At 44.3% G+C, this 12,178-nt stretch overlaps 1 protein-coding gene across 2 annotated transcripts in view; it reads left to right on the forward strand.

Moving 5' to 3' along the window:
• Positions 1-12,178, forward strand: part of LOC148508054 (uncharacterized) — a 41,237-nt gene that overhangs the window by 12,160 nt on the left and 16,899 nt on the right. For both annotated transcript variants that reach the window (XM_088445169.1, XM_088445171.1), the window contains exons 7-8: positions 2,083-2,180; positions 2,351-2,453. In XM_088445169.1, coding sequence (XP_088301295.1) covers positions 2,083-2,180; positions 2,351-2,453 — 201 coding nt within the window. The remainder of the gene's footprint in view (positions 1-2,082; positions 2,181-2,350; positions 2,454-12,178) is intronic.

Genomic DNA, 12,178 nt, shown 5'->3' on the forward strand with positions numbered 1-12,178 from the left:
CTGTATGGGCGGGTGGCTAGAAAGAGGCCATTACTGACATGTTTACCACAAAACATCAGAATGACCCACCTATAATGTGGAGCAAGGTTTTATGGTCCACTAGGTTACCCTACACCAGAGGTATTCAACATGCAGCCCATCCAGCTGTTTTGGAAGTACACATCACAGCATGCCCTGCAACAGTTTTTCTATTGGGGAATGATAAACGGTGGCAGTGCATGCTGGGATATGTAGTTCCACAGTAGCTGGAGGGCCGAATGTTGAATACTCCTGCCATACACACTCTTCTCTAAGAAATTGTGAGAATTGGGACCGGTTTTACAGACTAGCGAGTTTATCTATATTCAATGTACGGGCATAATCTTCTTGTGTGTTGTATGTGAATAAAATTTGTGTAAAAGATATTACACCATGTATATGTTCTTTTTCTTGTCAATATACTGCCACATTCGGAGCTCCAGCCTAAAAGGCACGAGTGGGAAGCCTTGTTTCTGCTGAGGGCCATTTTGATATATATAATATTATTTGCGGGCCCAGTGCAGGACACTCCCCCTCCGTGTGATGTCACATGGGGGCGGGGCCCCCAATGCCGGTGATTAATGCCTGGAGCATCCTGAGGATACTTCGGGGAGCTGTAAGGCATCGGTGTGACCATCTGAAGCGTCCTAAGGATACTCCAGGCAGCACTGCTGCATAGATTCTGGCTGCAGGGTGCCATTCTAGCACCCTTCTAGCCAGGGGAGGCTAGCAGCAAACAGCTCAGAGTGCCAGACCAAATGATTCCGGGGGCCTTATACGGCCCCCGGGCCTGAGGTTCCCCATCCATGCTATAAGGCAACCGATTAGCGCAGTTTATCTGGGCGTCTGTTACGCATATTTTGAAATTACTTAAGAAACCGCAGTGTTTTATATTTTCAAATAAGCAAATTTCTTTGGTTGGTATATACCTAACCTCTAAGGTGTATTGTTAATATCTATGGCAGTGTATACTTTAAACACGGGTTGGTGTTTTTTTTATACACATAAAGGTGTGTTTTTGGCCACTTGAGCACTTTAGAATATACAGAATAGCCATAGAGTTACACTATTGTGTGTTGTATATTTAATATACTATAATGGACCATGGGGACAAACAAGAGGAGCTCAGCCCCCAGAAAAGGCATTTATAGATGAGCAATTGACATGATCTCTAGATGGCGCAGTTTTCTCACCCTATTACATAAATCACTATATTGACTTTAAAAAAAACAAAAGTCATCTTGTAGAAGAACCAGCCAGCCGTATAAAGGGGAGTGTATAAAAGAAGGGCTTTGGGGACATATACAGAAGGAACTAAAGAAAGGACATTACGTACTTTGTATGGTGTAGCGCTGATCACTATTACTGTTGTGTATGTATACACTGATCATCCATAACATTAAAACCACCTGCCTAATATGGTGTAGGTCCCCCTCGTCCAGGGTTGCATAAAAAAATCAGATTTAAAAAAAAAAAAAAAAAATCAAAACGGATTTATTTGATTTAAATTAGATTTTTTGCAATTAAATAGGATTTTTTATTAATATTTTTTTTAAGTAAATGTTTCATATTTTTAAATGTTTATTTACAAAAAATATTTATAAAAAAACCTATTTAAATCAAATCCGTTTTTGATTTATTTATTTTTTAAAAATCCAATTTTATGCAACCCTGCCCTCGTCCCACCGAAACATCTCTAACCCATCGAGGCATGGACTCCACAAGGACTGTGAAGGTGTCCTGTGGTATCTGGCATCAAGATGTTAGCAGCAAACCCTTTAAATCCTGTATAAGATATATTTTTAGCATGTGTAGTGAGCTGGTACAGCAGTGATATTGGTGGTATTTTAATATATTCAGCACCTTCAGTTCTTTAATGTATTTCCTTTTTGATTATAGCTTTTTTTATTTTTGTATTAGAAATAACTGACTTGGACAGAGAAGGTATGCCTTCTTATATACTTAGTAAATGCAGCATAAGGAGTCAGTCTTGCTTTGCCTATCAAGCTATGGGTTGCTCACAACATGCAAACGCTGTTAACAGTCATTGTGTGTCTCCTACAGATGGATCCAGTAACAGAGATACCCCAGAGAGATGTCCCTGTCCTCTTTATACCCAGGATTGTACAGAGGAGAATCACAGGATCCCACAGGAGGATCAGGTAGGTGGGGTTTAGGAAATATTATCCAGATGCTGAAATACAAAATTGATTTATCACTATATGATCTATAGAGAAGCTGCGTGTGTCTTATACACTGATATTCTTCTGTTTCATCTCAATGAATTAATCAGATAGTTTTAAGGTGTTTTATTAATTTGTGTGTTGTTTAGAGCGATGATCTCATTATTAAAGTAGAAGATGAAGAGGAAGAGACGTATGTGAGAGGTGATCAGCAGTGTAAGGAGGAGGAAATCCCTACAGATATCGGCACAGGTGAGTAATAATCACTTATTACAGGACAGAGTCACATATTCTCCTTGTTCTGTCACTACAGCAGCCTCTTATTCTGCACCCTCCTCTGTTAGTACAGACTAATGAGGGCAGTGTGTCTGGCCAGTGGAGAAGTCAGGAACATCAGCCCCTATTATACTCCTGTTCTCTCCCTCACATCATGTCACTGTGTGTTACCAGCCCAGAGATCTGACCAGTCTCCTCCCCACACTCTCTGGTGTATCTCATACATCAGGAGCCATCAGCCCCTATTATACTCCTGTTCTCTCCCTCACATCATGTCACTGTGTGTTACCAGCCCAGAGATCTGACCAGTCTCCTCCTCACACTCTCTGGTGTATCTCATACATTGGTACAAGGGACATCTCCATTGTGATCCTCCCTATGCATACCACATGTGACATTACCCACTATCTTCCTTATGTAATGTTACCTGAATGTAATGTTCTCTATATGTGCGTAGTAACACCGAATTAATAAAGCAAAGTAGTAAGTGATTTTCCTCACCCTAAAATGACACACACCCCTTCACAACACAAAAGTCACCTTCTCGCACGCACACAGCACAATAACCACACACCCGTCAGTGCACAGTAGCTCCCCCCCAGTCTCTGCGCTTGGATGCTCTGTACTGTTGCTGATCTGTCTCTGTGCTGTGTCCGGCCCAGCCCTAATGCTTTCTTCCTCTCTCTGTGCCCTGCTCCATTCTCCTCCTCTGTCCTGATTCCTCCCCCGCTCTGGGCTGCCACCATTGCATATTATGTCCTACATTGCTGTACCACTCAGCCCTGCTGCTCTCCTTCCCTCTCCCTGCTTGTCTACACAACAGCTTCAACCTATATCAGCAGCTTGGCTCTGCCTGCTGGGGCTGGAGCTGACCAGAGTGACATATAGAGGCTGCTTCACTGTGTTCTATGTTATCTTCATGCCCACCTGGGGACTATAGAGGAGTGGATAGGATGTGTTGCTGTGTTTTTTTTAGATTGTCCGGAGAGAAACAGAAAAACATTGGGGGAGATTTATCAAATCTTGGAGAGGAATAAAGTGGATGGAGATAAAGTACAGACCAATCAGCTCCTATCTGTCACTTTACAGGCTGTGTTTGAAAAATGACAGGAGCTGATTGGTTGGTACTTTATCTTTCTCCACTTCATCTCTTTATCCACTTTATCTCTTTCCGAGGCTTAGTACATAGACCCTTTTATCTCTCCACTTTATCTCTTTTTCAAGATGTGATAAATCTCCCCCATAGTCAGCCATAAAGTTATACAGTGAATGGGTCACAGGACACCTGCTGTACATGCAATTTTAGGCAGGAAAAATATTTCACGCGGCTATAAACTCTCTCGCGAGCAGGGTCCTCCCTCCTGGTGTCTCTTCCCTCCCCTAGATCCATTGTCTCAGCACCTAGTATATGTTATAGTTATATGCCCACATCTTATAATTATGTGTGTTTGTTATTCTGTTTAGGCAGTTTTATGTCTTACTCTATACGGCGCTGTGGATAGTTGTGTAGCCTTATGAATAAAGGCTAATAATAATGATCATGCCTAAACCCACTGCTCCAGGATATGTCTTAAGGTTATCTAGACAGGTATACTGAGCACAGGGCTGTGAGAATGGGACTGTAGTGGGCATGAGGCTGTTTCTGCTGGGCAATGTACCTACATCATATAGCGCTACAGGGTACATAAGACGATATTTACTCCTAGAGGTATATTTACTAAAGGGCGGGTTTTTAGAAGTGGAGATGTTGCCCATAGCAACCAATCAGATTCTAGCTATTAACTTACTATAAGGTGCTAGATAAATGTTAAGTAGAGTCTGATTGGTTGCTATGCAACCAAAGTGCAAATCTGTCTGTCACCTGCCCGGCGGTACACACTTGAAAAAACGCCTCTCTCACAATAGAGGTATCTTTTTCTTTATGAAAAAAAAAGTTTCATAATTCAGGCAGTTGGGTCTCTTAGGGCTCACTGTGCCCTTAGGGGCTGCCTCCATCGCCTAGTGGATAATCCACCCCTGCACAGATTCCTGCATCAGTCCTTGTAAACTTAATTTAAGTGTTAAGATTAAGGGGTCTATTTACTAAGCAGTGTTAGGAGACAGAGTGAAAAGTCATAAGGTGCCAGCCAATCAGCTCCTAACTGTCATTTATCAAACACAGCCTGTGAGATGACAGTTGGGAGCTGATTGGCTGGCACCTTATCACTTTTCACTCTGTCTCCTAACACTGCTTAGTATATAGACCCCTAAATCAAGATTTCACATTTCTTGTGCTGACACTTCTCAGTTGCTTACTGCTTGCTACCATATAGTACCCTGTCACTGGAATCCTTTTCCAGAACACTAAAGTGTAAGTCTAGAATAGAAGTAGTAGAATTGCCAGGACATAGCGCAGTATCTCTGGTACACCCCTACCAATAAATAATAATGCATTATGAGTGGAAAATAGTTTTTCGAACCAGCTATGGACCTTTTCAATAATTATGCCATTTGGCCTGGTCAAGATACGTGCGGCCTTTCAACATCTGGACATCTTCAGGGACATCTTAGCCCAATTTGTTGTCATGTGTTTAGACAATACCCTTCTCTATTCACAAGATTTAATCGAGAACCAGATTCATGTAGTAAGAATTTTGGAGCACTTAAGTCCCATGGACTATATGCTCAGATAGATAAATGTAACTTGGAGATTGAGCAGATCGCGTTCTTGGGTCATATGATATCCGCTAATGGTGTTCAGATGGGATGTGGGTTGAAAGATCTACAGTAAAAAGGTAGACAATGTCTAGATAGACACCAGATGTTAGACAGTCGATAGGTCGACAGGGTCAAAGGTCGACGTGAAAATGGTCGACACCTTGTTTTTTGGTTTTGTAATCTTAACCCTAACCCCCCTCCTGGTGCCTAAACCTAACCGTCGGGATAGGTGCCTAATCCTAAAAAAGAAAATCATGCATTGACCTAATTTGTGTCGACCATTTTAACGCCAACCATTTGTACCTGTCGACCTTACATGTCGACCATTAGTGTGTCGACCCTTTGTCCCTGTCGACCTATTGCATGTGTAACATCTGTTGTCTATGTAGATATTGTCTACCTTTTTACTGTAGATCTTTAGACCGGAGCCCGTTCAGGTGGATAAAAGCACTGTCCTGAGGGCCTGATTCAGAGATGTACTCATTGCCGATATTTACGCATTTGAGCGATTATCGGCCGACTGCGCATGCCCCTCGGGCACAGTGAGGATTTCTTTGCAAAGTGATTGACATTCAGGGACCGTTTGGGGGCGAATACGGGGAGTGGCAGCAAAAACGCAGAGGTGCCGCGACTGTTTGCTGGGCATGTCTCGGCATACTACTGCGATCCCATACACCGGAAACATGGCGCCAGTGTCTCAGTTCCATTCTGGGATTCCATAGGGTTAGTCTGATAGCCGATTATGGAAGGATATGCGACCACCGCTGTGTCTTTGTACGCACTTGGTTGGATCTGCAAAGCCGCCGGTGGGCGTCTCGGTACATTTACAGGCAGCTGCAGCATTAGCTACATGCAGGATCCTAGCTGCGATTGCATTAGCGTCCGTATCTGACACATGCTGTGTGAAGTTTGTTCAACGGTTTCTGGGTTTTGCCGACTATGGGCAGTATTCAATTAGCGTCGAAAACCGTGAAATTGGCCGATTGTACCCCCCAAAAAAACGGTAAACAGGCGAAAATGGAGAAAAAAAATTGGAGGAAAGTTTTCTCCATCCCAGACCAGGAGGAAAAAAATTCAAAATTACTATTTTTGGCTAACAATGTGTGGATTTCTTTCAGAACTCTTTGGACACCCCCACCCCCTAATGACAAATGATCCCAAAAAAATTTGTACGTTGCGCACTTTGGTGAAAAACGACAGCACAAATTTTGAGTGGAAAAAAAAAAACTTTGAAAATGATAGCTATATTTTTCCCAGGAAATTACTGTTCCATGTAAATTAAGGGTACGTTAAAATGGGTGAAAGTATATTTTTGTGTAGTAAAAAAGCTATTTTAAAAACCGCCTGCTCCGACCGCGTGCAATGTTTAAAACACTTGGCGCATCCATGTTGCTCCCCAAAAAATCAGACCCAATACGTTTTTGTTTTTTTTCACCCAAAATTTGCGTGGCCATTTTTCGCCAAAGTACACAATGTACAGATTTTTGGGGGGTTAATTTATCATTAGGGGGGCTGTCCAAAGGGTTCTGAAAGAAATCCCCACACTTTTAACCAAAAATAGGGATTTTGCATTTTTTTTCTCCTGGTCTGGGATGGAGAAAACTTTCCTCCAATTTTTTTACTTCATTTATGCTTGTTTGCCGTTTTCGCAGGTTTTTCTGGCCCGATGGCAAAAAAAAATCCAGCCGTTTTTGCCACTAATTGAATGCGGCTTATTACAGATGGCTTGTAAGCAGTTACTCAAAAACTGTTGAACCATGGTAACTAAGAAGGCCTTTCCAGTTTTCTAGTCTCCTCCAGCAAGTGAAGCTTTTAAACAGTTCAAAAGCCGTTTGCAATCAATACCTGTGATGAGTCATCCATGCCCACAGTTGGCATATATTTTAGAGATGGACGCTTTGGAGACATCTGTGATCGCCATCTTGTCTGCGCGTAAGGCCCAAAATAGTTAATGCATCCTTGCACCTTTTTTTTTTTTTTTTCAACTAAACTTTCACCATTAGAGCAAATGTACTTAGTTGGTGACAGCCATAGCTATGGCACTGAATGAGGGCAACATATTTTAGAAGGTGTAAATAATCCAATCACCATTTATATTTATCACAACATCATTGTGACCTACAGGCTGGGATTAAAGAAACAATGAGCAGATGGGCTCTATTTGCAGTCTCTGGTTACACTGCCCATTTTACCAGAGAAGATCGTAGCATTAATTTGACCTCAGACACTTCAATAGCAAATAGCTATGGCCACTAGATGTTTGAGGCTATCCATTGATAAACAATTGTTGAATATTGGGAGCCAAAGAACTACAGGATGGTCACTTGTCAATTAAATCTTGAGTGTATATTCCTACTCCAACGGCTGGAGTAAGAACATCAACACGAGTCCCCAACCGCTGGACATCCAGAAATGGACAAAAACTCAGAAGGAATCTGTATGATTTGCCGACATTCACATGGAGCACAGTATGTCGACACTATAGTAATGTTAGCAGAGCATCATGTCTAAAGTTACAGTGCCATCCCGGTTAAAATGCTTTAACTCCCGTTAATACCGTGTCAGCATACTGTGGTTGACATTATGCTGCCAGTAATGTGATAGTCGACATTGTGGATGCCGATTAATTAACTACTTCCCCACTAGAACGAATTGCTTGTCAATGCTGGTAGCCAAAGTTTATTAAATCTATTAAAGAATATGTTAAGGATTGTGAGACTTGTGCTCATAATACACTTTCACATATGCTACCTAGCGGTACATTGCAACCTTTGCCTATCCTGGCAAAGAAAGATCTTTATCTCAGATATGCCTTCGTGCAAAGGCTGTGCCAAAATATTGGTCTTTGGAGACCTATTCTCTAAGGTGGTGCATTTTGTACCATGGGCTCCTCTCTTCATAATAATAATAAAATATTAACAGTTTTCATGGTTGTCCTCAAGCCATCATATCTGACAGAGGTAACAATTTACTTCCTGCTTATGAAACACAAATTTAGCGAAAACTGTCCTCTCGGAACCACCCTCAAACGAATGGTCAAAAGGAGAGGGTGAGCCGGTGCCTCAAATATTATTTCTTCTTCGGGGTCCATAGGGCTTCACAGGGAGACAATGGGGTGTAGATGGGACCTGGAGGACCGGACACCAACAGCAAAGCTTTTCAATCCCAGCATTCTGCGGTCCTTCCCCCGCCCACAGCCTGAGGGCAACTTAGTCTTATTGGTGTCCGGCAGAAGCTGGTTCACCATTTTTAACAGTGGGGCTGCTTCAAGCAGCCCAAACTTATTTTTATGATTTATTTTTAATTCTAGTGTGTTGACTACTGAGCAGCAGCAAAAAGTCCCTTGGACGTCTGCGCAGCTGCTCCATCACCCCTACGCGGCGCAGTGACACCAAGCCCCGGCTAGGTACTCCCGGCGGGTCTCTGATGGGGACTAGCTAGCAGGCTCCCCACACTGCACCCCGGAATCCAGGAGACGGGTAAGGCAGACCTTCGCTTGCGGGGTGAATACTTCTTTACGCAGTCTAGCCTCCGGTCTCAGGAGATGGACTGGGCAGAAGACGCAGACCTCTCTCACTCCTTATCCTTATCGGGAGACCAGGAGCCACCCTTTATATTAAATATACCTGCTCTTGTGAGAGCTGTAAAATCTATTTTACAAATAGAAGAGGAAGAACCCGCTCCTAACAAAAAAACAACCACTTTTTAAACGACAAAAGGTAGTTTTACCAGAGTTCCCTCACTGACCAGCTATCTGATCACATGGACGAAGCATGGAATATGCCCGGTAAAAGGTTTCAAATTCCAAAACGTTTAAGTTCCTTTTACCCTCTTCCAGCTACTGATTGCACTAAATGGGAAGTTCCCCCAGCAGTGGATTCTCATGTAACACGTCTGGTTAAGAATGCCTCCTTACCCATCCATAATGCAACCTCCTTGATGGAGACTACAGATAGGCATATAGAAGCTTGTCACACATCCATATACTCTTACAGGAGCTATTACTCGTCCTGCTAGGGTTAAGGCCTGGGTGGCAAAAGCCATTGAGAGTGGGGCAGAGGCCCTAGAAGAGACATTTCCCCATGATGCTTCAAGGGAACAACTATCCTACATATCTCACATTCGAGATGCAGCCTCCTACTTGGGAGAAGAAGCTATGGATATGGTTCTCCTGGCATCCACAATATCTGTCACTTCAATAGTGGACCGCCGTATTGTTTGGCTCCGTTCCTGGAAAGCAGACTCAGGCTCAAAAAGGGCTCTGGAGTCTCTTCCTTATTCTGGAGATGTCCTATCTGGTCCAGAATTAGATAAAATTGTGACTACTTTGGCAGCTTCCAAGACAGCGTTCCTGCCCTCTGCATATAATACAAAGCCTCGGACGTAATCCTTTCAGTCCTTTCGCCCTTAAGGAAAAGCTAAGGGTCAGTCCTTTCCACGGCATCAGCCAAGGCCTCCAAGCCTAGGGCCAAACATGCCTGGGCTACAAGACATCCACCTACAGCCTGACTGGTCGGGCCTCTCTCTGGGGGCTCCCAGGGTGGGGACCCGACAGCTTCAATTCGCCCAGTTTGGCATCAGACGCCTGGGTAAGAAAAGTGGTCTCCTACAGATATGCCCTATCCTTCCTAGGGCGACCCCCCCCCCAGTTCTTTTGCTCAGGACTTCCATCGGACCCAAGCAAGACCCTGCTGCTCCAAAAAGACATTCAGTCCTTACTGAATTCAGTAATAATAATTCTAGGCCCCCTCCTCACAACGAGGCAAGGGCTATTATTCTACTCTTTTCCTGGTTCAGAAGCCCAACGGTTCTCATCGGCCAATCCTCAACCACAAATCTCTGAACAAGTTTATCAGAGTGCCCAGGTTTCCTATGGAAACCCTCCACTCTATTATCCTAGCTATGGAGCCTGGGGATTTTATGGTGTCTCTGGACATTCAGGACGCTTACCTGCATGTACCTATAGCGCTTTCTCATCAACCATATCTCTGGTTTGCTATCCTGCAGCACATTACCATTTTCAGGCTCTACCATTTGGCCTATCAACGGCCCCCTCGGGTCTTTAGCAAAATCATGGTAGTTATGGTAGTTATGGCGGCCTACCTTCGTCATCAAGGGATCAGACTACTCCCGTACTTAGACGACCTCTTGCTATTGGCCAGCTCCCCAGAGATTCATCACCGCCATCTGCAGGTAACAATTGCCTTCCTACAAAAGTACGGTTGGCTGATCAACTGGAAAAAGTCTTCCCTGACACCTTCTCAAAGAATGGTACATTTAGGAGCCCTCTTGGACTCTCAGGTTAAAAGAATATTTCTAACAGACAAGATCTCAGTAATACAACACCGAGTGCGCAGACTGCTCCGCAGTCGCTGAGTGTCAATTCACGCTGCAGTGCATACATTGGGATTAATGGTGTCCACCTTCGATATGGTTGAGTTCGCTCAGTTTCACTCCATATGATGGGCTTCCCCCGGAGTTTCGCCTGTCCCTAGCCTGGTGGCTACAGACATTCAATTTAGACAAGGGTCGTCCCTTTTGGATCCAGGACTAGGCTCAGTCAAGTACAGTCCGACAACGCCAGGGCAGTGGCCTACCTCAGTCACCAAGGAGACACTCGAAGTCGGGCAAAAGTGTCCCACATTCTCACATGGACCGAACACTATCTCCCACCCACCTCCCCGGTATTCATCCCGGGAGTTCTCAATTGGGAAGCAGATTTCCTAAACCGTAACGACGTGCATGCAGGAGAGTGGTCTCTACATCCAGAAGTCTTTCAGCTCCTGTTGTACAAATTGGGTCCGCCGGATGTGGAATTCATGGTCTCACGACACAATAACAAACTTCCAGTATATGGAACCAGGACAAGGGACCCCGATACAGCCTTCGTGGATGCATTGTCAGTGAAATGGACCTTCCATTTGGCATATCTCTTTCCCCCAATATCCCTGCTTCCTTGAATTCTTTGAAAGTTCAAGCAGGAAGCAGGCACAGTCCTGTTGATAGCTATGGCTTGGCCCAGACGGCATTAGTACTCTGATCTTCAAAGTCTCTCCATAGACGTTCCTCTTCAACTTCCACTAAGAGTAGACCTGTTGTCTCAGGGTCCATGTCTAAATCCGGACCTAGCCCGTCTGTCTTTAACGGCTTGGCTCTTGAGACATCCCTCCTAACGGCTAAGGGATTTTCTAGCTCTGTGGTCCAGACCATGCTCAGAGCACGTAAACCGGCCTCAACCAGGATTTATCACAGAATATGGCATACATATTTCCAATGGTGTGCTCTGAGAAACTATGACCCTCAAGTTTTTAAGGTGTCTAGAATTCTTGCCTTTCTTCAGGCTGGATTGGATCTAGGCCTCCGCCTAGCATCTCTGAAAGTCCATGACTCTGCTTTGTCCATTTGGTTCCAGCGCAGACTTGCTCCTATATCGGGTGTTCACACCTTCCTGCAAGGTGTTCTACGTATACAACCTCCCTTTGTCCCTCCTGTGGCTCAATGGGATTTGGCAGTGGTGCTCCAAGCACTTCAGGAACCTCTATTCGAACTCCTGGAATCAGTGTATGTCAAATGGCTCACTGCGAAGACTCCGTTTCTTCTGGGCATCACATCTTCTCGTAGGGTATCTGATTTAGGGGCGCTTTCATATCGCTCCCCCTTTTTAATCTTTCATAGGGACAGGGCTGTTCTTAGAACACGCCCGGGCTTCCTTCCCAAGGTGGTTTCTCGTTTCCACCCAAATTAGGTAATTGTGGTTCCGGCCTTTCAATCACCAGACCTCTCGGCAGGTGAGGCCTCTTTGGATGTGGGCTGTGATCTGAAGATCTGCGTGGACAGTACTACTTCCATCAGGAAATCAAACTCCCTCTTCGTCCTATATGGATTTCACAAGAAGGGTTGGCCAGCTAACAAACAGACTCTGGCCAGATGGATTCGCATGACTATTTCATAGGCTTACACGCAGTCTGGCTTTCCTGTGCCGGCTACATTATCTGGTCAATCTA

Source organism: Taudactylus pleione, unplaced genomic scaffold (assembly GCF_031769625.1).
Source record: "Taudactylus pleione unplaced genomic scaffold, aTauple2 ptg000377l, whole genome shotgun sequence".
Taxonomy (NCBI): Eukaryota; Metazoa; Chordata; class Amphibia; order Anura; family Myobatrachidae; genus Taudactylus; species Taudactylus pleione.